General features: G+C 41.2%; 1 protein-coding gene across 1 annotated transcript in view; it reads left to right on the forward strand.

The window, feature by feature from the left end:
• Positions 1-27,352, forward strand: part of ASCC3 (activating signal cointegrator 1 complex subunit 3) — a 1,010,279-nt gene that overhangs the window by 82,602 nt on the left and 900,325 nt on the right. Inside the window, exons 5-7 of the mRNA XM_077487192.1 lie at positions 5,266-5,386; positions 14,586-14,787; positions 17,143-17,281. Of these exons, the coding sequence (XP_077343318.1) occupies positions 5,266-5,386; positions 14,586-14,787; positions 17,143-17,281 (462 nt within the window). The remainder of the gene's footprint in view (positions 1-5,265; positions 5,387-14,585; positions 14,788-17,142; positions 17,282-27,352) is intronic.

The following is a 27,352-nucleotide window of genomic DNA, read 5'->3' on the forward strand; positions in this document are numbered from 1 at the left end:
ATGACCCATGAGAGCTAAACATTTCTTCCAACAGGAACAGGAAATTCTTCACCAAAAACAGTTTAGAAGATCTTCTGTCAAACTTGTGTGTATTTTTGTTTTCCCCTTCAAGAGGACCACCTGTCTCTCAAAATCTCCCTTGCTATCCATCCTTCTTTTTTTTTTCTTTTCTTGCCCCTCTCCTCAGGGAGCCGAGATTTGTCCGTGATACCTAGCCCTCCAGGACCTCTGCTTAGTATGGGCAGAAGGAAGCCTGGCTCCCCTCCCTTTATAGTGCGCAAGGAAAAGGTCAAATCTAGAATAGATGCACCCTGTTGATTGCAATGGATGCTTTCTTCTTTGCCCTGTGATACATTTCTATACAGGGGGTAGTGGAGATGTGAGGCTACATGCTGGAAAAGATGGCATTGCTTTTATGTCAGTGGGTCTGGTTCCGCTAGCCACCCCAGCAATGCTTCAGCTTAACTGAGAGACACCGGCTGTCACTTCCTGGTGGGTTGATGTAATTTCCAGGCACTGAAGGCTGTAGTTCTAAGCCTCATTATATGTTCAGGAGAAAGAGGGAAGGGCTTGCTGGTGCCTTCATTGGTGGTTCCTTCCAGCAGTTAGCTGAGAGGGTGCAACACATGGAAGGGCTGATTCTGCCCTACGAATCTAGGCTTCCATGGCATCAGTGGGACATAGGTATGCAGGGTGTTGCTGTTCCTACTTGTTTTGACCTGTGTTTGTTCCTAGGTTCTTCACCTAACCTGTAATATATTATCTGGGGACCTTTTGGTGTTGGGCTTTTCCTCTACTTCCTCTTCTTGGAGGGAGTGTAGGGTTCCTGTCTAATTCCTCTCTCTGCTTAATTCTTTTGAGTCAAGAGAAAGCAACAATGATGATGTGTGCGGCTCTGAACTGAGAAATTCTAGGTGAGGTTCTGCCAGTGCCTATCGCAACCTCTTTTCAATCATGAACGAGGATTTAACTTTCACCTTCTAATCTTTCAAGTCTCTTGGCGAACATGAGACTCCCTGCTTAACCTGTTTTTGTGCGCAAATCTCCAACGTTTGTGCCGTCAGCTTCAGGGGATTCTCAGAAGGTAGATAATGTGGGGGAATATTAATGACCCCACTCCTTCCCCATTAGATCCATTTAGTAAGGCACACCAACAAGAAGGGTTTTTCCTTTAGAAGTTCCAGATGTAAGCAATTAAAATATCTCTAAAGCCCCATACACACTATCAGATTATCTGCTGAGTTTTTCCTTCAGATTTACCAAAACCATATAATATGAGGACAAACCTTAGGAGTTTCAATGTGTATGCAATCAGGCAGGCCCTTCTACTACATGGTTTTGGTAAATCTGAAGGAAAAGCTCAGCAGATAATCTGATAGTGTGTATGGGGCTTCAGACTAACTCCCTTGGTGTACTCATTGATAAATGATCAGTTTGGAAAATGGATTTCCTTTGTGAAGGTGTCTTAACTCGCATGTGTTGGCCTGGAAAATGTATGAAAGAGTTTGGCTGGATTCACACCTATGCAGTTTTAGTGCTTTTTGCATTTTGCAGATTTGCACTACAGTCCATTTAACATTGTTTCCTATGCAACAAGTTCTGTAGTGCAAATCTGCAAAATGCACTAAAAATGCATAGGTGTGAATCAGGCCTTACTAGGTAAGTCTAGTTCTGGATTCTTTTTTCACTGCTGCCACTAGACTGATAATAATGCTATCAGTCTCATCCAGCACACAGAGTTTCTAGATTGCAGGACAACAAACTAAATACCAGCAGATTGAGAGTGAACTGCACTGAGGCAAGATATGTAATACACTGTGTATATAGTCTTGGTAAATAAACTGCTCTTGTATTTCACCCACAACTGTTTGCCCTTTTACATTTTGTAAACTTATCCAGTGAGTCAAACACACCCTACTGCCAAGTTATTCCCTCACAGATGGTGGAGATGGCAAACAAATCAAACATCAAAAGTAACTTAATTACCACAGATGACTGCAGATGATGACCCTGTGTTTTTGACCACTTCTGAAATTATTGTTGAAAGGGAAAATTGACCAAAAGAACAGTGGGCTGACTGGGCGACCCACAATTATCTGCAGTCCCAAAAAGGCCTACTGTGACCTGGAACCTACGGAAGCAAGAGATTCTGCTGGTCTGAAAGCAGAGTAAATTGTTGTAACCCTGGAATTATCAGGTGTGAAAACCACTCAGATCACAATGTTATGACTTGATTAATTTGATGCAAAAGCTAGAAAAAAATGCTGTATGAAAAACTGATAATACGTTTTTGTGCAGACTTGTAGTAGTGTTTTGGGAGCATTAGAGTTTTATTAGCATTTTCACAGAACAGGAAGGGGGAAAAAATGCAGGAAAAAAGTTGGATCGTTTTAGTAGCATTTAGAAGTGTTTAGCTTTTTTTTTCTGCTTGGAAAATGCTCCCAAAAACGCCATAAAAAAATTGTTTCTGTTCCTAAATGCTGAAGCTTGAAAAATGCTTCTAGCATATAATAGTGTGCATAGACACGTAGGATAACACTAGCTTCTAGGAGCAGAAAAAAAATGCTACTAGCTTCTAGGAGTTTAAAAAAAAAAAAACTAGTGTGCACAGAGCCTAAAACTTTTATCCCAAAAGGAAAGTTCAGCTTCAATTTGTTACTGTATCCAAATATGCTTGTACTTCTAACACTTCCCCCTAGACCAGTGATGGCGAACCTTGGCACCCCAGATGTTTTGAAACTACATTTCCCATGATGCTCCTGCACTCTGCAGTGTCGTTGAGCATCATGGGAAATGTAGTTCCAAAACATCTGGGGTGCCAAGGTTCGCCATCACTGCCCTAGACTGACAATGTTGCTGTCCAAATCTACCCCCTGTGCTCATTTATCCAGGGTGGCATCTCTATAATACAGGAGGTGTGTTACTGGCCAGAATACCAGGAGAAAACAAAAGAAAAAAGCCTAAAAAACAAAAACTATAAAAGCCATGATTGGTAAGCTGCAATATATTACATTTTTGGTTTTGGGTTTAATACCGCTTTCAGCTTTAATTCTCTCTGCAAAGTGCTTTAATATAGGGTGGAGCTAAAAAAAAAAAAAAACACCAATGGTAATTTTAAGCTTACAAATGTGTACATGAAGGTATTTTATCCTATTTTAATAATATACTGTTGGCAATAATAATTTGAATTGGGGTACTAAACTAGTTTGAGCCGACATGGATTAGAAACCTGAAAAAAATAATGCTCTAAAGCTTTTATGTGTTTGATTCATTTAAATATAGATTTGGTTTAATCCCAGACGATCAAAACGTTTGAGATAGGATATAGTTCAACACCAATATGCTGGTATATAAAGTCTGTTTTCAAGAACTTGACGATATGGCAGTTTCTTTTCTTTTTGAAAACTTTTGTCCAAACATGATCAAAGAAGCACGCATTCTTTCAGCTATCACAGGAGTATTACTCAGCGGCTTGAAAAGTGTGTAAAATGTAAAGTGTGTTTTCCTGTAAATCAGTGAATGCCGCTCTCTCCAGTGAATTCAGAGAAGGTTCAAGCAGGATGTCTTCTTTTGAGCCTGGCCTTTTCCAGCTGTAAAAAGCCATAATTTCTTCATTACAGATGACATTCATAGCTTATATATTTTTCTCTTAGGAAGAGATAGGAGTCTGTCTTGGATCTAGAATTTGCAATTCCAATTTTGGTAGTTTATAAACGATTACTATTGTGAGCCACAGCTTAGATTCTGTATAATATGTACCAGATATCAGCATGTGTCATTGTCCTATATTTTTAAACATTCTAATAAAAGTTTAGATTTTATAAAGGTATTTATTTTTTATTTTTGCACGTAGCAGCATGTTGCATTTTATTATAATTTGCACAGTCTAAGATGGAAAGTAAACAAAACAGAAGTGCATTTTTCCAAACTATAGGCTGTAGTGGTGACACCGCAATAAAATACTGGCAAATATGCCATTCCTAGGTCATCAAGGCTTGTTTTGCATGCAGCATGTGACCCTCCATATGTATTATTGCATCTCCACTTTTCTTCTGCCCATGGTGGCATAATTCCTGCCTGCGTTATTCTATATTCACACTTGTGTGTGCGTGAATGCACACAAAATCACACACTCTATCTCAGCAGACAAAAACATACAGCCCTTTTGCAGACATGCTTGTGGCATTATTTCAAATAGTGCCCCCACGCATCTTGCTAACTTGTGCACGCTGGAGTGTGCTACTACACATGCTAACAAAGCACCATGCGTTTTGGTGAGGCAGGGTCTTTTTGTGCAGTGTTTTGCAGAATAAATGTACCTTTTATTTTGGTGTGGGCCAGTAGAACTGGAAGCGTCAGTATTTGAAAAGATCTGTATTTATTATCTGTATTTATATAGCACAGAGAATTCACACAGCACTTTACATATATATTGTACATTCACATCAGTCCCTGCCCTCAAGGAGCTTACAATATAAGGTCCATAACTCACATTAATACATACACATACTGGGGTCAATTTAGACAGACTTGATCGTTTTTTATTTTCTTTACAAGTGCAGGTGTGCACCTGTAGTTTTCCTGCTTAACGTTTTAAAGGCATTTTTAAAAAATATTAAAATAAATATACTCACGTGCTCTGCGCAATGATATTTCACAGAGCAGCCCTGACAACTTCTTCTGGGGTTCCCTACTGGCACCGTTTTCCCTCTTCTGTGTCTGCTTGCTATATGGCCAGACATGTGGGGATCAATCCTGAGCCAGGCTCTGTGCGTCCATTGACACACAGCACAGTTCGGCCCCGTCGCTCGCTCTCTGCTCACAGGATTTGACTGACAGCGGGAGCCAATGGTCCCCACTACCCTAAGCCAAGCTTGTGACAGTGGGGAGAGAAGAGACGAGACCGACAGATGGGCACTGCCCTGCCTTGCTATAGGGCTTGGGTGAGAATTGGGGGGGGGAGGGGGGGCACAACAAGTGGCAAAACATTTTTTACCTTGGGAATGCAGTAGGGTAAAAAAAACATTTTAACAGTTTTTTTTTTCTGGTGCTTTGACTTCAGTTTTTGAAAGATTTCCTGAGATTTTTATGAATTCTACCCTTGAGTATTCTATCTAGGGAAGTATGACGGTGTGTTTTTATGGTAATGTGTTTCTATAGATGTTTTCTTGTATATCAGGTCTTGTATATCTTGTACGACTAGTATGTGGCCAAACTGCAGTGTTAATGTTAACTGTGGTTTAAAAGCATTTTTCTTTCTTGCAGTTATTTGAACTTCTTGGACCTGAAGGATTGGCTGTCATTGAAGTGCTCCTTCAACAGAGGCAGAAAATTGTATCAACATCCCTGAACTGGCAAGCTGATGGCAGGCTGCACTCTTTACAAGGTACAGCACACAGCAAGATTTGATTATTGTTAATTATGATATTTTAAATGTATACACAATCAAAACACCAACTAGTTTGAAATCAAGTGGTATACAAGTCTCCAAAAGTAATAAAAAGAAAAAATTATTGTGATATTCCGTTTTGATGTTTTTTTTTTTTTGTTTTTTTTTAACATTTAAAGTGTATATGTAACAAAAACGTTTTTTCTTAGCTTTGGATATAAGAATTTGGGAAGGGTTAGAACCAGTGTTGCCAACCTACCAGATTGAAATCTACTGACACAACACCCAACATTTACTGGCACAGCCAAGTTTTTACTGGCATTTCCAAATGTTACTGAAATTTGCACTTAAAACTGTAATTTTGTATTTAGGCTACAAACAAGTACAATATTAAATTAGCAACATGAGTTAAGGTGGATATTAAGGGAAAAAACATTTCTTCTTTTATTTTCGATATAGTAAGTAGCTCAGGTACAAGACTCTGGAGGGCAGGCACACACACATGAAACTGACTTTCACAGTGACACTGGCGGCAGTGTGCAGCAGCACAGATGATGATGACATGTCACCAACACAGCACGTCCCCTCCTGAGTGATGGTCTCTCTCCATGCCAGGTGGTCCCGTCTACTCCAGTTCAAACAGCACTGACAGTCCTGGCTAGCCTTGCAGTGCTGCACATGAGACTCCAGCTGCTCCACTCAGCTCCCTTTTATTAAGGCACACTCAGGCACCGAACCAGACTCCCCGGTGCTGCTTGACCACACTGTAGCAGACACTCAGATGGTCTTGGCAGGCTCCGGACTGGAATTGCACACGAGCAGTTCCAAGCTGAGTGTCAGTCATATTTTTAACTGGCAACATTTTCCTGTCACTGTCATTTACTGGCAGGTGAAAAGTGCAGTTTTTTACTGTCTGCCAGTACAAATAAGAACGTTTGGCAACACTGGTTAAAACCCCTATCAGGTTTTCTCTTTATTCAGGTCTCTGTTAGAGATGTTTTTCCTAACCTGTTTGTGTACATTGCTTTTCCAGACAGAAAATGAGTGAAAATGGACAAAAATCTGACAGGGGTTCTAGCCGTCCCTCTACTTATTTTCAGTTCTGGCCATGTTGCTGTTGAAGAGTTTCCTCCACTTCCATTTGTCTGGAAAAAAGGTTATCCCTGGAATGGGAAGTGAGGTGAAATCTCTGTAACTGAGATCCAGGCAGCAGTAAAATCCTATCAGAAGTTTCAGTCCTTTCTCACATTATCAAAAACGTAAACAAATATACTAATACACACACTTTAAGAATTTAGAGGCAGGCTGGCTATGGGAAGGTGGTTTAAACAAAACCAAAAAGAACACCACTAATCTTTTTGCAATGCAGAGAAGAGCCTTCTTAAAACAGAAGGTTATCTGCATGTTTCATTTTCATTACCAAGTCAAGAAATAAGAGGCTTATTTCTCACAAAAATATTGTGAGAAAACAAATTGATTGAAGAACTAACACACTCTGGAGACTCCCCACTGGATGTTAACATAAAAATCCCTGGAGACTGGCCTTTGAGCAGTTAATTTACTTAACCTGGAAGCTGGTCTTGTAGTTAAAGCAGTAGTAAACGTAATCCAAGTAATGCACTAAAAGCAAAATACCACAATTAAAAGCACTTTGGAATGCATAGGAATAATCTAGACTAGAGCATCATGTAATTGTTCTTGCGATTAATGCAGTTTATTATTGTAGCCTGTTTTGTCCAAAGCTACCTCCATCCTTGCTCCCTTCTCCACCTGAACTTCCGCCCTTCTGGTACATCGGTGTAGAAATCTCGCACATGCTCAATAAGATTAAACCAAGCTTCAGTTTTGTTTAGCAGTTTTCATGGCGCTTTAACCCCACTTTAGTAATCTGATTCTGTATGTCAGTTTATGAACCTCCCTTGTGACGTACCTAGTCACATGTTTTTGTTTTTTTTTTAGCAACTGATGAATGATCAGCATTCTCGCGGGATTGCAATGCTGTGGAGTAATGCTGAGAGATACACGGCACATAGTTGTATAGACTGACTGCACACTTGGTGTTAGTCGGAGTTGCAATGCACAAGCGTGAGTGACAAAATTGATAGGAGAGGGAGCTATCCTGAACAGCGCACCTTGAAGTTTTATTAAAGGCAACTACCACTAAATCATAATATACTGCTTTACGTGGTACTGAATTGATAAAGGGAGTTTACTACCACTTTTAACACACTAACCCTGGAGACTGGTCACTGGGGGTTTAGGGTTTAACTTATAGTGTGGAGGTTTGTCAATCATGAGTTAAAGCGTTATTAAAGACAATTTTTTTATAATGAAAATGTGATGCTTATCTGCTCTGTGCAAGGGTATTGCACAGAGTGGCCCCAAACCTCCTCTTCTAGAGCCCCCCGGTGCTCTTGGCTCCTCCTCTTCTGTGTCTCCCCATAGAAAGTGCTTTCTATGGAGGTACATCTGTTGGCTCGTTCACCAGCCAGGCGTTGTGTGCTCATAGAGACACACAGCATGGTTCTGTCCCGCCTCCCACTTCCTCCTCATAGGATTTGATTGGCAGCAGCAGGAGGCAATGGCTAACCACTGCTGCCTCTGTGCCTGTGAGGAGAGGAACCAGCAATGCTTCTCTAGGGCATAGTGCTCGATTGAAAGACAAGCTAGGTAAGTATTTGAGGGGAGCTGGGGAGTAGTTGATACTGGAAGATTTATTTGCCTTAATGCATAGAATATATTACAGTGGAATTCCAGTCAAAAATTCAAATGTACTCTTTTAAACATTTATATTATCCATTATCTTAATTGCTGATTGTGTAGATTAGAAACAGTAGTTGAAGGTTGGCCTTACACAGTTTGAATCTTGGGCAGTTCAGCAGGGACTAGCCGAGATTCAAACCGTTAATGGGCAGTCTGAATGTACCAAGTTGATCCATCGATCAATCAACTTGGGTACAACCAGCTTGCCAGATTCACTTGGGTACAACCAGCCTGCCAGAGTCTCGCTAGTGATTTCTCTCCCATCTGGAGCAGACAATTTCTCAGCAGGGGGGATTCCCTTGTCAGCACTGTGTGTTGATGGGGGATTCGTGCAAATTTCTTTAACCGGTTCCCGACCAGCGCACGACGATGTACGTCGACAGAATGGCACAGGCAGGCATATTGGCGTAAGGTACGTCCAATCTTCAATGCTGGTCGGGACCCCCGTGAGTCCGGTCGCGGGACCCGTGGGCTCGATCGCCGCGGGCATACCCGCGATCGTCTCACGGGACGGCTGAATGGAGGAAATGCAGTGTAAACAGCATTTCTCCATTCTGCCTAGCAACTAGTGACGCTGATCTCTGCTCCATGTGATTGGAGCAGAGATCAGTGTTCACTAAATGAAAGCCCAACCCCCCCCATAGTTAGTAACACACCCCTAGGAACACTTAACCCCTACACTGCCACCCACTGGTTAACCCCTTCACTGCCAGTGTCATTTACACAGGAATCACTGCATTTATATAGCAGTGATTACTGTATAAATGACAATGGTCCCAAAAATGTCCGATGGGTCCCCCACAATGTCGCAGTCACAATAAAAATCGCTGATCGCCGCCATTACTAGTAAAAAAAAAATAATAAAAAATTATTAATAAAAATGCTATAAAACTATCCCTATTTTGTAAACGCTATAACTTTTGCGCAAACCAATCAATAATCGCTTATTGCGATTTTTTTTACCAAAAATATGTAGAAGAATACGTATCGGCCTAAACTGAGGGAAAAATTATTTTTTTTTATATATTTTTGGGGGATATTTATTATAACAAAAAGTAAAAAATAATGCGTTTTTTTCAAAATTGTCGCTCTATTTTTGTTTATAGCGCAAAAAATAAAAACCGCAGGGGTGATCAAATACCACCAAAAGAAAGCTCTATTTGTGGGAAAAAAAGGACGTCAATTTTATTTGGGTCAGTTAAAGCGACGCAGTGCCGAATCGCAAAAAGTGGTCTGGTCTTTGACCAGCAAAATGGTCCGGTCTGTAAGTGGTTAATGCATCCCGTAGTTGCAGGAAAGAAATTTGCATGGTTTATGGCCTACCTAGGGTCGGCCATGGACAGAGCAAATTTCTTTCCTGCAACCACGTAGAGCCTTTGTATACTCTCCCGGCTGGGGAGCACAGTGATTATTGCCCTCCCCTCTCCCCCCCGTTTCGCCCTTCCTTCCCCCCTTTTCAAAATACACTTTTAAATTGAGTAGAGTATTGCAATCGTCCATTAAAGAAATGCAATGCCGTTTTGCAAAAAAATGGCCTGAACATGAAGGGGGTAAATCTTCTAGAGTCAAGTGATTATTACCTCTTTAAGCCTTTAGAACTACTTTAATGCACATACTATGGGGGGTGATCACTGAAAGGATAATGCTTATACATTGGAGAATTGTCACCAGTGGTGGGGGGATTCAGATATTTTGGAGACAAGGTGCTGAGATGTTTTAGTGCATACTCTCATCCCTAAGGGGTTGATCTCGTACACTTTTTCTTCTTCTTTTTTTTTTTTGTTTAAACTGACAAGTGAGCGTCATACTGGTGACAAGTGTATACAGGTGATTAGCCAGTGTGTATGACAGAGGTGGGACATCACTACTGAAGTATGCTTTATTCCGCACAATGTTGGATTGGAAGTTGAATCTGACCTTGAATGACCAAGTGACAATCTGGCTTTTTTGCTAATAAGGCCCCTTTCACACGGGATGGATCATTAATGATCCGCCCCGTGATGATCCGCTTGCTCAACGGTGATCGATCTGTTGTCCCCGCTGAGCCGGCGGATAACAGAGCAGTCCCGGCACACTGTGCAGAGACCGCTCTGTCAGCTCTCCATTCTCCTCTATGGGGGGTCGGACGAACACAGACCGTCTGTCCGTGTTCATCCGATCCGCTCTGAAGATGGATAGAAAAATAGGATTTCCTCCGTCTGCAGAATCGGACAATTGCGGAGGTGGACGATATCGGGTGTCTGCGGATGTTCATGTTCATGTATCTTGAGTTGTAGACTTGGTCATTTTTAGCAGGGGTTACCTGAGACTGGAAAGTTATGACAAGGTTTCCTCTGTGTTGAAAAGGTTGAGAAAGGCTGCTGTAAAGATTGAGGGATTTACAATAAAATTGCTAGCTGCTCTATTTTGCTTTTCATTCACTTTTTTTTTTCCGACTAGACCCAGAATGTTTTGGTAGCGGTCACAATAATAATCCTTTTAGTGATAATCTACCTTGGTTTTACAGTTATGTCTATATTCAATTATTTTTTTTTTATGTATTTATTTGTGGTCAAATGAGCAATGCAATGTGTTCTCTGTGCCTGGGCATGCCTACTTTATGTAATCGCTCTATTTCAATGGATGAAGGCTGCTTTGCATTTGCATTAGAGCCTGCTTCTGCCAGCCAGTGTCAACAATCAATCTGAAGCTATCAGTGCTACAGTATATCATGTCCTCTTGATTTCCCATTAGAATGCCTTTCTACCCAATGCCGTCACTTATGCTTTGTCTTAATAAAGCTGCCTTCTTTCAGTTTTACCCTTCAGGTAGAGATTCAGTACCTCCTTTGCACTAATTTGGTCATACATCCTCTCCTCCCTACTGCCATTTTTCTGGTTCACCTTTTCTCAGCATTTCAATTTCTCTCTTTTTACATTGTGCTTTTGCTCTCTTGTTGCTGTCATGCTTCTTCACATTCTGAAATACATGTGTGTGTGTGTGTGTGTGTGTGTGTGTGTATATATATATATATAGTCTTCCTATTCTTTCAATGCATTTTTTTTCTGAGTGTATGTTAGAATGTCAACCAGGTTCAGTGTAAGATTTCTTTTCGGAATGGTAATTGTAAAATTTAATTGATGCTAAAGCCAGACTAAAACCTGTACAATAAATTTATTCTGATGCAATTCTAACTCTGTGTTATTAACTCTTGCTTCCCCAACAACATTTTATATTTCTGTTCATTGTGTTATGCTTGGCACTATTTCTGGTAAGCAACTTCTGTGTGTGTGATTCCTTCATCTCTTTGAATACATACCCCCCGATGGTGCACCTTCTAGTTTTTCTGCCTTTCTTACAGCACAGCGCCTAATCAAAGGTCATTTATTTTGACTGTTTGAAGTTTCAGTATTTGCTTTCTGTAAGATGTTTCTGCAGAACATCTGACTTCATTGTAACCTTGAATCGCATGTTTATAAAACTGGTCCAGGAACTTGGAACAGCTAGTTGAAAATAAGATTTTAAACCTTAGTAATGTTCTACATTTTACACGTATGGCTTCTAAAAATTTTCATTGAAGGTATAATGGTAAAGACAATCTTTTTTTAGCCACTTGTTGACTGCCCTATGGCAGATTTACTGATGCAGGGTTGCCGTTCTGCGCAGAATCGCGTATATTCGCGTATATACTGTATACGTGATTTTGCACTTCTGCATGGGGGGGGGGGGGTGTCACAGCAGAAGACGATCAGCGGGTGCCGACCAATTGATGACAGCTGGACACCCGCTGATTCTCGAGGAGAGAGACAGGATGGTGCGCTGCATAAGTAAACAATGCAGTGATCCATCCTGTCAGCAGGGATGTGTGTGGTGGATGTTTTCCCCTGCAAAGGGAATAAAATCCAGGACATCCCTTAGTAAAAACACCACACTGTGTAGACACACATTTACATGTAACCACTTCAGCCCTAGAAGGATTTTCCCCTTAATGACCAGGCCATTTTTCGCGATACCGCACTGTGTCACTTTCGCTGTCCTGCGATGCTCTACCCAAACAAAATTGACGTCCTTTTTTACCCACAAATAGAGCTTTCATTTGGTGGTATTTGAATACCTCTATGGTTCTTATTTGTTGTATAAACAAAAAAAGACCAACAATTTTTAAAATATAATAATTTACTTTCTGCTATAATACATACCCCCCCCCAAAAAAAATTAACAATCTAGGCTGAAATATATATTCTTCTACATATTTTTGGTAAAAAAAATGTTTTTACTGGTAATGGTGGTGATCTGCGATTTTTAGTGGGACTGCAACGATGCGGGGGACAAAGCTGACTCCAAATTACACTTTTTAGGGATCGGTAATATTATTACATTGATCAGTGCTATAAAAATAAACTGATCAATTTAAAAAGGACACTGGCAGGGAAGAGGTTAACACTAGAGGGACCGCTCCTCAATTACGGGTCGCCGGCGGACATTGAGTCCACGGGCACACTCACGCGATGTTATCCTCCTTGCACGGACTGACGTACAGGTGCGTCCGTTTGTGCATGAGAGCCAACCTACTGCAGTATATCTGCTTGAGCTGGTTGGCAAGTGGTAATCGCCTTTAAATGTTTAACCCCCTCCCAGCCAGTGTCATTAGTACAGTAACAGTGCATTTTTTTTGGCACTAATCGCTGTATTAATGTCACTGGTTTTCACAAAGTGTCAGTGTCAAACTGTCCACAGCAATATCGCAGTCCCGCTATAACTCGCTGATTGCCACCATTACTAGTATTAACAAAAAAAAGGATAAATTCCAGTATATATGCCATAGTTTGTAGACTCTATAACTTTTGTGCAAATCAATCAATATATGCTTATTGGGACTTTTTTGTTTACCAAAACTATGTAGCAAAATAAATATTGCCCTAAATTTATGATCATATCTGATCCAATAAAAAAAAATGAAAAAAAAGTTTTATACTAGAAAGTAAAAAATATAGTTGTCAGCCTTTTTTTTGTTTACAGACAAAAAATAAAAAACCCAGTGGTGATCAAATACCACCAAAAGAAACAAAGACATCAATTTGACTTATGTACAGTGTTGCATGACTGCGCTATTGTCCGTTAAAGTAACGCAGTGCTGTATAGCAAAAAATGGCCTGGTCATGAAGGGGAGTAAACCTTTCAGAGGCAAGTAGTTAACAAACACACTTTTACAGTGCCATATCTTTACTGAGAAAATTACAAAATATAAATTCACCTTTAGGATAAGTTCACAGTAGTCCCTACAGTCAAACCGAGTGTTTTACTGTGCAGTCTGGTGGCAGCGCTGGCTCCGTCAGGGAGCAATGTGATATATACGTTTTAGCATACTTTTTTTATTTTATTTTTTAAGTGTCATGTACTTGGCCAAAAACAACAATTGTTTTCTATGTGCCATATCCGTGATCTGCATTTATCCAGAACAACAAAACTTTGGTCACCATCCCTGGGCCTAAAGAGTAGATGCCCTAGTCACTCTTTAAAAGCAATTTCAACCAGATTAATGCATTTCTGCCTACCTTCAACAAGCTGCTATCTCATCCAAAATTGATTTTAGCTTTGTGTACACTTTAATTTTAGTTTGAATATTTTAGTCATTGACCTTGTCCAGTAACCTAACGCTATGTAAACTTTTATGTGCTATTTGCAAAAGTTTTGTAAATAGTTTTCTGACAGAAAAAAATGTGCTTATTATAATTTCTGATTAAATAAATGTTGACATGGAAGATCTATTCCTTTAGCCAATTTAATAAGTAGACAGACATATTTAATACTTCATTAATTAATGCTTCTGAAATATAGTTTTTTTTTTTAATTGTGTGCAGGCAAAAGGAAAAACTTTACTAAACAGTATTTTATATATTATACCCACATACCACAAAACACTTTTGGTGCCCTGTTCACATGCATCGAGCTGTAGTGCACACTTTATAAGATTTAAATCTTTGCTCTTGTGTCTCACTGGTCCTTCCTGCATTTTTAACAGCTGAGTAGAGATGTGCGTGGTCATGTTCGCGATCTTAGTCCCAACTAACCTGCTTGATCCTGCCAGGATGCTAACACTGCACATGGCTAATTACAGGCGATGAGACATTTCTTGATTTGTGCCGCTGCAGACTGGGAAATGTCTCACTGATTGTTATTAGCCTTGTGTACTGTCGGCTTCCTAGCGGTATCGGGGCAGATGGGATCCCAAACACACCTGAGCAGCTCTAAACTGGGGTAAAAGCAAACATGCTTGTATGTGCTATGTAATGCAGTGGAGGGGTTGGCACTGATGGGGGAACTTTTGGGACAGGGTCCTGGTCTTTGTATAAACAGCTATCCTATTTCAGGAAAGTAATTTCAAAAATGTGTTGCCCTTTGTGATTTACCCAAAGCATTGTCTAAGCTGTGCGTGCAAATTTACATGTTTTAGATCCCCGCACAGCTGGAGAAATCGGACGACCAAACTTTGGCTGTCAAGTTACAGTCCAGTCTGAGCAAGAAAAGCAGCTCATGAAGCAGTATCGGCGAGAAGAAAAACGCAATGCCAAACGTGAGAAACGTGTAGGAGAAGATGGAGAGATTGCTGGGGAAGGGCTAATAGGCTTTGATCCCAAGGAACTGCGAATGCAGAGGTAATAAATGCCAAACACTGAAAAATGTTTCAGCTGTAATTGCTACTTTAATGTGTCCTAATCATTTATTTTCTTTAAGTTCGACTTTTGGAGATTACACAAATTAAATTTCAGGTCACGTCTTAACCAAAGTATAGAATTTTTTTTCTCTATGAAAACCTAATTTTCTAGGATAAGGAAGCAGTGATCTGCTTAATTAGAATCTGCTTGGTCGCTTCCACATGATTTAGAAATGCAGATTAAGGAGGTAAGCTATCTTCCTTAGGTGCTCTGTACACACCACTAGTTTAAGATTTATGAAGTCTGTACTAAATGCATTGAAACTATCTGTTTTTCACTCTCGAGATTAATGGGTGCTATTTTCTATGTTGTCATCTTGAAATATAGGGAAAAAAAAGAAAGCAAATAAGGTGTTGCATTTCTGCAGTGGAGTATAAAAAAGAACCTTTAGCCTTGTTGGCTTTTTAAATATTGAGCCCATAAAATGTGTGATCTCTACATTGTTATGTGGCATGGCGTTGGAACAACAGCACTGTAAATAAGGTCTGTTGTAGTTATTGAGTTGCCAATGCCTACAAATTGTACCTATAATTTGCTGCAATTGTTATTGGGAGTGTGTTTCCTTACACACTTGCAAGCGAATTGTTAAATTGACTGTGACACAGAGATCACGCTGCAGCATAAATTTCCACCTCTTCCTTCTGTTTTATCTTGTTAGGGTCACTCCAGAGAATTTATTCTATGGAACAATATGCAAAAGCATATTTATATCTGCCTCCATATCTGTTACCGATTTTATTTCTCATTGAATTTGTAAATATGCTGTAGTCAATGAGCAAAAAAAAAAGCATATACCAAAAATAAAACAAAACTGGCCCATGAATATCACTTGGGTGCCAATATGTTTGTTTTTTTTTTTTAATTTACAGTAGTTCCTGTCCCATTTGTGTGATCGGGTAATCGTTTTTTTTCCCCTGGTTTGTAAAGAAAACTGCATGTTTCCATATCCTGTTCTTACAAAGAGGCTCCAGAATGGCCCCAAAATATCACAACTTACAGAAGCAGAGGAGGAGTTGTGAAGAATTCTTAAAAATAATTATATTCAGGATGCTGGTGTATTGTAATTTTGCTATTTTGTAAAATATTTGGCTACAAGCAAATATTCTTTGAAAGCTTATATTTATTGGTGTATCAAGTGCATGATATGTAACCATTTATGCTGGTTTGGTAGCTTTTAATCACTGTCAGGCCATCTAATATGGCCCATTCCAGTAGGTGCAAAAAAACACTCTGCTATTGATTTCTCACTCCTGACACTTAAAGTACATCTCTAAGCAATACCTTTTTTAGTTTTGGATAGAGTGGGGAAGGTTTACACATTCTGTCAAGTGTATGTTGCTGTCTAAGTCTCCATTGGAGTGATTCACCACACCATTTGTACTGGTAGAGTAAGTGGAAATCCAAAATTTAAGAGTTGTCCCCAGACCTTTTCAAAAAGGTACACTACTTCTGCGGACAACAGTCTAAAGGTTCATACACACTATAAGAAAATTGGGTGAACATTTTCGTCCAAAGAATTTTCGTTCACACAACTTTTTATAGTCTATTCTGAATTTTCGTCCGAAAATTCCTGAAGGGGCAAACTCCAAAGATGTTCTTGTACGGTAATAGAACAAATCATTTTCCTTTTAATGTGCACTGTTTTTTTTACGATTTGGTGTGAAACATCGAGAAAAATGGGCTGAATGTTTGCCCAATTTTCTTATAGTGTGTACCTCACTTAAGATGGGATTTTCCTCCACTGTAAGAGATGTTCAATACCTTGTGGAAACTCTGTGACAAGAAATGTCCATATTGGTCCTCAGATGGCCTAAACACCCTGGCAAGGTTTTAACCTTTGTCTACTCTATAAAAATGACTTTACAAACCCTTTAAGAAAACACTTTGCAAGTTTTCATTGACTAAATGTAGACGGATTGCAGTCACGTACTTGGAGAGGTGAATGTGACAAGAATGTTGTATACCCACTGAAGTGGGGTGTTTATAGGGCCTGCCATAGGTTTTTAAAAATTTAGTCTACACATGTAGTCTAGAATGTGTAGATAAATGGTTTGTTAAAGTGATGCTGTGTAGATTTTTTTTATGGTTTTGAAATAAGTTGTAAAATGCTGAAGGGCATGACATTTTGTTTAGTAGGACTATTAAAGTATGTCTTCGGTGCACTAAGTAGTATTAGAAACGTGTAATAATGTCAACAAATCAGATTTTTTTTATTAGCATATGATTTAGCTTTCTTAGGCATTTCCATGTGATTTATTTTGGAAACTTTTAAATCTGTTCTGTTTTTTTCTACAGAGAACAGGCTCTTGTAAATGCTCGAACCATGCCAATACTGAGCAGGGACAGAGACTATGGTGAAAGAGTTGTATATCCACATGTTTATGACTGCTATGCAGAAGCGTTGAAAACCTCTGCATTTATTGGTGGTTCAAAGGTATGTCAGCAGTGACAATAGTTTTGTTTTTCATTTGCCTAAATTGCAATTACCATAATAAAGTGAAATGCAGTAATATGTCGTGACATCCTTAAAGAAATGAATATCTAACAGTATTTTAGTATAGTTTTCCATCTTACCCCAGTCTAAAGCTATCTACAAAATATCATAGTAAAGTCACTCACCCTCTTAAAAAAAACAAAAAAAAACTCTATTGAAATATGCAGGCTGTCATTCCAGTCCTCTTCGTGAAAATCCAGTGAGTCCATATACAATGTAGGTGATTTCAATCCTCTGTAGTTTACATTACATACATACTTTTCACTTATTTATTGTATAATATCACTTTTAGCACAGACTCATCATTAAATGTAGAAAGTAGAGCTTGCGTATGTAAAAGCATACATGGATGCCCTCGTGTACATATTTCATGTATAAACTGTATACAGAAACAAGGTTTTAGAATGCATGACCCTAACACGGTACACAACTAATTACTTCTCTCTCTGCACCTGCTGTCACTTTTTAAAAGTAGCGCAGCTGTGCGGGGCTCCCCCCACACAACTGCGTCATTCATTCACAGTTTCCTGTGAGTAAACTACAGATCCTATCAGCCACCACAGCAGACATACTTATAGTTTGAATGAACTGCAGGCTCATTGATTAGCATGCCTATAGTCCATTCACACAGCCTACAGCTCTTCAGTGACGGCCCATAACAAGGTACGGGTAACAAAGCTGTAGGCAATGTGTGCAGGAGTCCGACATTCCACCCGCAATCTACTGATCATTGGTGCAATGCTTTCCAGGCTCCTTTTAAAAAAATAATAAATGCAATTTTTTTTTTTACCTGCAAAAAAATTTGCATTTATTATTTTTTATGTTAAGGTGAACTTAGCCTTTTAAACAATAGTACACTCCACTTTTTCACTTGTACCTACAGGTAAGCTTATAATAAAGCTTACCTGTAGGTACAGTGTATATTTCCTAAACTTGCAGTGTTTAGAAAATACTCACAATTTTAGCCAGTGACATCGCCAGTGCATGTGCACTGCGCTCTACATTGAGGGCACGATGAATATGTCCTCAGAGCACTGTGCTGTGATGGTGACTACCATGTACTTGTGCAGGAGTGACAACATAGCGGCCCGCAAAGACATCATGGCATTAACTTGCTTGGGGTACTTATTTTTTTTCCTGAAAGTGTTTACTTCCCGCTTGAATCATTTACATGCTTGATCTATTAGACCCCATACAGATTGGATTTGTACGGCTGTCACACAATTATGTATTGAGATAAGGGAATTCTCCATGCAGGCTTATCTTTACAATTGTTAGCTTGTTTGTACAATACAGGACACACAGTTGTATTCATAGATTATGGAGCTACCCTCAGGTGTTTGATCACTGGCAAAAACTTGCCCCCAGAATGCACCATATAACCACACCCACATTGTGCGACTACCGGTTTTGTTTTTTGCTGTATACTTAGGTGATGGACCTGTTCTTCCCCCAGAGAATTATTTAAATTTTTCTAATGATTCAGCTTTTTTCTCTGAAGCTTCTGTCAAGTAGTGACTGCTTACAACCTTGGTATCGGGTACTCTTGGTGTGTACCTTGGGAACCATACCCAGACCCTACTGTGTGGAGCTGGCCTGTAATGTTTGCTTTGGGCACTGGATCCTGTGTAAGACACTCACCATGACCTGAAGGGTAACGCGTAGTTATTCGCAGGGCACTATGCAAGTACAAGGCTGGGGTCCATATCTACAGTATGTTTTCTAGACCCTGACTTTTAATAAAAATGGACTGCATTGCAAATACTTGGGAGTTATTCACTATTGGTGTGAATCTTGCTATTTTTCTCTAATGTTTTTAAGTGAACAATTTAAAATCGCCAACACATACCTGTCTGACAACAGAAGGTTTCTCTGCCATTATGTCTGAATTCTTTGGAAAACCTTTGGCACTTCTACAACCTGTGGTTTCCAAAGGATAAAATGCCCTCTCTTCCTCTTGACCCTGTTCACGGTTCAGAAGCAGAACCTTCAAAAAGACATTAAAGGACTGGCTTACTCATTAAATATTAACTTTTCCTAAGCCTTTTGCTGAGATTTGACCTATGGATAAGGAATTTTAAAAGAAATGGACAATGCAGATGGGTGATGCTTTCAGTTCTCAATAAACACTATACAGCTTCTTTTAAGGCCCCTTTCACACATGCGGATGGTATGTCCGTATTTCATCCATCCGTTTGCGGATGAAATACGGGCCATACATTCATCCCTATGGGATAGCGGGTGTCTGCGGATGAGCATCCGCAGACACCCGCTATTGTCCGCCTCCGCAATTGTCCGATTCTGCAGACGGAGGAAAATCCTATTTTTCTGTCCGTCTGCAGAGCGGATCGGATGAACACGGACACACGGTCCGTGCTCGTCCGATCCCCATAGAGGAGAGCGGAGAGCTGACAGGGCGGTCCCCGCACAGTGTGCGGAGACCGCCCTGTCCGCAGCCGGCTCAGCGGGGACAACGGAGCGATCCCCGCTGAGCGAGCGGATCTTTACTGATCCGCCCCGTGTGAAAGAGGCCTTAGGAAGTTCCTTTTTTTTGGATTTTGTTGATCAGCATCTGGAGGCCTTCTTTGGACTTCTCTCCTGCCCTGCAACCAGCTATTACTGCTATGTCTGTTTGCCAGACATTTTCTCACAGGACAGGATGGAGAACATCAACCTGCCTTTGAGGACCCTACATTATTACAGCAATTGCAGCTAATGCCATCAGCAAAGTTGTATTGTGTTGATGCTCTAGAGCAGCCTTTCTCAACTTTTGTACCGCCAGATCCTTGAAATCATTTTCAGGTTCCTGGGAAACAGCTCATGATACATTAGCATGATTAATACATCAAAGAAAGTTAAAAATCCCCTTGAGACTGGGGACATGGTACAGGAGATGGTCAGAGACTGGGGACATGGTCAGAGACTGGGAACATGGTACAGGAGATCCCCAGTAGTCCAGCCAGCCAGTGTCCCCAGTAGTGCAGCCAGCCATTGTCTCCATTGCAGCCTGTGAAGGGAGAGGAGAGCCGCCGCCTGTTTGATTAGAGCGCTGGGAACATCACAGCTTTCATTTCAATAGGTGTGTGTTCTCGGCTGTGCACCGTCACATACAGCCCCTCCCCCTTGTCCAAGCACTTTGATAGACAGATCATCCATCCAATCCTGGGACGGGTGATCTGTCTATCAAAGTTCCCCAGACAAGGGGGATGGGCTGTATGTGACGGCGCACAGCGGGGAACATACAGCTATTGAAATGAAAGCTGTGATGTTCCCGGCACTCTAATCAAACAGGTGGCGGCGGCGGCTCTCCTCTCTTCTATGTTATGTTCTAAGCCCCCCTGATAGACGGCACCAGGGGCAGGGGGCAGAGCCCCGTCCCATTTTCGACTCCAGTATCAGCCCTTTTTGTTTTTCTGGAAAATTGCCGAAAAGACCATTTTCGGCCGAAATGTTCGGCGGCTGAAATTTCGGTACATCCCCAATAAATTCATCAAGAAAGTCACTTGAGGAAAGGTGCTTTTACCCCACATGGGGAAGCTTAAGTCTACTATTCCTATGACTACTACTTTTCAGCAACAGAGTTTGTTTTCACTCAACTGAGGCTTCTACTTCCAAAACAAGGCTTAGTGCACCCTTTAGTCACAAGCCCTGGACCCCCTAAGTCCACCAAGCCTGCCCAGAAGCCCTCCTCACAATGAAAAGACACCCCCACCTCTGAGTTCAGTTTGTCATTTCAAAGGGGTGCAAAATAGAGTTTCTTGCTGTCCCCTCCTTACTTTTTGCCTTTCAAGCTGCCAATTTCAGAACAAAGGAAGCTTTAATGGCCACCTTGTGCCAGCTTGGTGGTTTTACAGTTTCAGGTTTTCTGTTCAAATTGATTTACAGTGCCAAAACCAAATGGGGGGGGGGGGGGTTGCTGAAGTTAAAAACCATTAAACACATTGGATGCATCAGTGATATTTGTCATTGCTTTTCTAAGACCAGGACATTTTCTGGCATCAGTGGACAAACACAATGCCTGTCTTTTTATCTTCTTTTTACCTTCACATCAATGGTTGCTGTGTTTTGCTGTGAGAAACCAACAGTTTCAATTTGTAGTACTATCATTTGGACTCTCCTGTGCCCCCCAAGTGTTAACAAAATTGCTTGTGCTGCTTCTGCTGCTATGAGCCCAAGGCATACATGTCACAAGTTACCTGGACAACCTTCTGCTGAAGGACTCCAAAGCCCCAAATTTGTCTACCAATGTCCAGAGGACTATTTAGTTCCTTTAGAGCTGTGGCTAGATAATCACATTTCTAAACTGTGCTTTCTAGCCCTCACACTATCTGATGTACCTGACTCTTTTCCTACCCCAAGAAAAGGTTTCCTCCCTTAGGTCAAAAGGGCACCTCAGTTCACTTCTACATGAGGGTTCTAAACTTGATGGTAGTCTCCTTCAAGGCAGTTCCTTTTGCCCATTTTCACTTCAGACCTCTTTAATCCAACATACTCCTCATGTGGAACAAGCAAATTCAATCCTGTGCAGCCAGACAAAGATCTCCCTGACTTGGTGGATCTCCAATCCTGCCCTAGAATTAAAAAGTTATTTTGCCTGTCCTGGAAAGTGGTGACAAGGCTGAGACAGGGTTTACTGTTCTTGACTGTCCAGGGGGCCTGGTCCTCACAGAAACTTCTAATCAACATCCTGTAAACAAGAGCCATCAGTTTGTTTTTACAACACTGCACTCTTCTGCAAGGTCACCCAGTCAGAGTCACAGCAGTGGCCTAAACAAACCATCAGGGGGGCACCACAAGTGAGGCTGATCTGAAAGAAACAGGTCTGATACTCTTCTGGGCGCAAACTCACATTCTAGGTCTTTTGGCCAACCACATCACTTAGAGTCGACAACTGACAGGCTGATTTCTTAAGCTGTTAATGCCTAAACCCGAGTGGGGAAAAACTGAAGTGGACACCCTTGCCCCTTAGGTTCAAAAACGAGCTGAACAACATTCCAAACCAGTCTTATAAAAGTGAATAAAATCCCACCCTTTATGTCCGTGATGGAACTTCATCTTCAATGAAATCCTTGAACAATATATGTCTATGTGCCTACCAAGTGAAAAAAAAGCAAACAAGCTGTAAACACCACCAGCTATGCCCTGATATGATTCATCACACACGTACACCTCCATAAATCTATGCACTCGCCATATAATCAATAGTAATATGCTTCTGCGCAGTTACTCTGAAGTAGTGAGATATCACATCATGGTGTATCAATAGAATGGTTGTCCACGATAGAATAAAGCACTAGAAAAACAAACTCACCATTGGGAGCTCACAAATGCTTATATAGTGTAGTATTTTATTTAAAAAATGTACTCTTCTGGGGTCCCCCAGCGGCGTTCCTGGCTCCTCCCCGCATCGACTGCCCCCTTGGTGACACTCATTCCAAGGTGACACCCATGTGGGTGCACTCCTGAGTCTGGCTGCTGCGTCCAATAACACAGACAGCAGGACTTGGCCCAGCCCCTGGCTCCTGTGTCACTTGATTTGATTGACAGCAGCAGAAGCCAATGGCTGTGCTGCTATCAATCTATCCAATGAGGACCCGAGACAGCAGCTGGAGCTGCTGTGCTCGTCCCCATCGATGGAACGATCAGGTTGAGGTAAGTAAAGAGGGGTCTGGGGGCTGCTGCACTACAGAAGGTTTTTCACCTTAATGTGTAGTTGAGAGTTTATAACCCCTGTAAATATACCACCTAATCTTTTTGGTATGGGTGGTGTTAATGAGAAACTGGTGGTGCTTGTTTTCTTTTTTCACTTTCTGGTAAGCACATAGACTTATTGTATATATTGTTTGAGGATTTCATTAAAGATATAGTTCAATCATGGACACACGATAGGACTTTATTCATTTTTATAAGACTGGTTTATGTTGATAGGAAGTTACAAAATGCAACATTAAGTTTATAGACCCTAAGGACCAATGAAAAATAGAAATGTATACAAATCTGTGATAGAAACACCAAAATAACAACACACAATTAGATGTGCTTCTTCACCCGATGCGTTTCTGTTACATTCTTTCCTCAGGGGTGTTCTTCAAGAACTCACAGCTGTGCATCTATAATATAAAAAAAATAAATAAATAAATATATATATATATATATATATATATATAAGTACGTGGAATACATATGAGACCATAAAAATATATAGAGATTTCTTCATGTAATGAATGCACTTACATGGGCTGAAATGATGTCGCAGGAAAAAACATTCCAAAATAAAAACAAAAGGAAGGATTGTGCTTCTACTGAACGATCCTAATCAACTCGTTCGGGTAATTACCTCTGGTTGGAACATGTGTCAGGTATTCAAAGATGGTGGGTCTCTCCTCCTCCCACATACATTGAGAGCCACCCAGAACTAGACAGACAGGAGCACTGAGGCCAAGGAAATGGGGGGCCAGCCTAAATATAAAAGGATAGCGAGAAATAATACCGTACTTATGTAATATTGTATATATTAAACCCATTATTGGGATATATACAAATTTATGGAGCAAACATATGTCATCAAGATTAGTACCTGATTGAAGTGTTAAGCCATAATGGAAACTTTACTAAGCACCAGAGCCAAACAGAAGATCTCAACCCGGAGCTGTCTGGGTCTACCTGAAAGCCTTAGTTTCTATTTGCAAGTTGGAGTCACTCTTTGTCTCTGCTCGTATGTTCTCCAAGTTCTACCAGGTGGAGGCTCAGGCCTCAGCAGATGCGAGCAATCTAAAAATCTGTAGTCTCCCGAAGTGGACAGATTCATGTGTTGGGCTCTGGGGGCTGCCCTAGCAAGTTTTTTTTTTTTTGCCAGTATCCGATTATCTGAAGGAAGCTGCATGTCTAACCCATGGTCTTAAGCCTAGTATACACTAGTAGTTTTTTTCTCATTCAACACAGAATTGCTGAATGAAAAAAAAAAACTGGCAACTCAGAAAGAGCTGCTGTACTAATTATCCAATGTTACTACAAAGATCTCCACTGGCTGAGAGCGCTGCTTGGGAGCCGTTCAGCAGACTTCTGTGGGACCAACTGCAGTACATACAGGCTGAATGTCGACTGGATTCTATTGAACCAGCCGATGCTGCCCAAAATTCAGGCTGTGTGTACTAGGCTTAAGAATTCTGTGTCTTGTACTCCAAGATAAGGAGCTTACAAGTAAGCTGACATTTTTATTTTTTTGTTTTCATATATTCTAAGACAAACTACTCCAGCCAGTTGGATTTCTGAAGCAAGAATCAGTGATGCAGCGCTTTTCATCCAGGGGCGATCATTTGTCCTCAATTACAACCAATCACTGCATGTACTGCACGTACTTTCAGACAATCATTGCTTTGTATAGGCTGAGTGGCCAGAACTGTTCATATACACAGGTTAATCCAGTGACAAGAATCTGCAGATTCTTGCTACAGTAATCTACTGGCTGGATGTAATCCCCAGTGTGAAGTAGACCTTAAGTCCTGTTCTGAGTCTTTTAGCCCAGAGGCATTGTATAGTTTTGGCTTTGATATAACCCCCATTCCTAAGTCCACATCTTACCTGGTAGCTTGACCTCGCTATTAGGCCTCATGCACACTTGAGCGCAAATAATTGCCTGTTTTATAGGCATTTCATGTTTTTTTTTGCCTCCAAACACCCCTCTGTTGTCCTATGTGTCCATGCACACATAGACATTTACAGGAGTTTAGAGGAGAAAAAAAAACTCATCATTTGGGCATAATAAAGAGAAGTGTTTGGACTAAAAAAATCACATGAACGCACATAAATGTGCATAAAAACATGCTAATGCTAGGCGTATTTATGCTTGTTAATGCCCTATAATGGCCAGAACAAATTAATATTTTGGCCAATTGAAAGCGTTACCGACAAATGCATGAACACACATATATGTTCTTGCATAAACATGGCTTTTAACCTTTTTTTTTGCTAACGAGAAAAGGTGTCTGAAAGAATATACATTTGACCTTTCTCGGCTGTTCAAAGACCTTTATGAATGTTAGCTGAGTGAGGTTGAAGGAGCCTGCTGCTGGGTAAAAATTCCTGTCTGCTGACAAAACTCTAAAAAAGCACTAGAGTTGCCTATTGGTTTTAGGCTGGGTTCACACTGCAGCACTGAGGGCTCACAGCAAAGGTCTGGTGCTTCCCTGTTCACCATTTCAGGTCCAATTTCAGTCCGAATTTTGGGCTGAATTCGGACCTGAAATATACCAGAAGACGCACAGGACTCCATGCACTGTGCAATTCCCACTGGAGATGTATGAACCGGCTCCATAGAAAGCTGGTCAAAATCTCCTGACATGTGAATTGGATGTGGAGAAATCTGCATCCAATTCGCAATAGTATGAACCCATACAGGGGCACCCTGTTTGGAAATGACATTAGGTTTATTGCTGGCTCTGACTAGCAGGTATATTGTTTGTTTTATGCTATGGACTTGCTATACAAATCCCTCCTGAACTGAAAGTGGAACTTCACTCTCTTAATCAACATTGATTTTTTTAATCTTCATGCTGGTAGCATTTGTAAATAGATAAGCAAGTATATCATATTTCTTTATCATACATCACGGGACACAGAGCCACAGTAATTACTGTATGGTTTATATAGGCACCTTTAGGTGATGGACACTGGCACACCCTAGACAGGAAGTTTAGCTCCCTATATAACCCCTCCCCTTACTGGGAGTACCTCAGTTTTTTCACCAGTGTCTTAGGTGTTGGCCACGAGTAAAGATGTGCTAGGATGAGCTCCACTGAAATATTCCTTTGCTGGGGCAAGCTATGCAACCATATCCATTCAAAGTGTCTTTTTAGGCCGAATTGAATGGTACCCGGGCCTCATGTCGGAAGAAAAAATGTTTTGCCTGTAACGCTTCTCTCTAGCAAGTACTGTACCCTGGTATCCAGTACTTGTTTTTTTCAGCCATATTTCCTGGCGGGGTGCTTTATGGGTCCAAGGGTGTGGAACCCCTGATAAAAAGGGGCCCCAGTCCTTGAAGGTTTTTTAAATAGCGCCCACCGAGAATGGCGAAGATTGGGTCTGTCTGATTTACCACAGAACCCTGCAGCTGGATAAGGTAAGTGGAAGTGGAGATTCCTAAGGAATTTTCTAATTCTTATGGGTTTTCTCCTTTAAAGTGGTAGTATGGTCAATTTTTTAACTTTTACCTACAGGAAAGCCTATAATAAGGCTTACAGGTAGGTAAAAAAAATATCTCCTAAACCTGTACAGTTTAGGAGATATTCCCCTCGGTATGCGCCGCTGACTGCAGCGGCGCATGCACACAAGGGGGTTCTCTCCGTGAAAATCCGGCAGCGCTCGTGCGGCCGGACTGAAATGCGCGGGAGTGACGATATCGCGGCTCCGGCCACTCACAGCGCCGGAGCCGCGATACCCGGAAGAGACGCCGAGGGAGCATGTCGGCTCCCTCGGCGTGGATCGGGCCAGATGTCAGGGCCTCGTTCTAAGGTAAGTATTTCATAATGAGCTAGTATGCGGTGCATACTAGCTCATTATGCCTTTTGCTTTGCAGGTTTAAAAAAAAAAAAAAAAAAAAAATTGCGGGTTTACTACCGCTTTAAGTAAATTTTGTCATGCCTAAAGTCGCCACCGGGGGCAGTCAAGAGCACATACCTGTTCCATGCTTGTCAGTCTCGTTCTGTGTCAGTACAAGCTGCACGCTTCCTCCAGTCCCAAGCCTCAGGTAAGTATGTTGGAAGGGGGGCTTTTCTTTATGACATCCCCCACTTGGACTGAAGTATTACATTCTCTCCAGGAGGCCGAGGGAGCACGGAGCAGTTGGCGGTATGCTTCACAACTCCCAACGCCATAGACGGTGGTTCTCTTCCAGCAGCTCTCCTCCACCCCAGCCCCCCCACATCCTGATCCGGTCGGATCAGAGCTCTGCTCGCACAGGAAAGCAGCCTTTTGAAAAGAGTGAGGGGGAGGGGGGCGCGGTGGGAAGTTGGA

Source organism: Lithobates pipiens, unplaced genomic scaffold (genome assembly GCF_037356315.1).
Source record: "Lithobates pipiens isolate NorthernLeopardFrog02 unplaced genomic scaffold, aLitPip1_a1.2 Scaffold_18, whole genome shotgun sequence".
In the NCBI taxonomy this organism is placed as follows: Eukaryota; Metazoa; Chordata; class Amphibia; order Anura; family Ranidae; genus Lithobates; species Lithobates pipiens.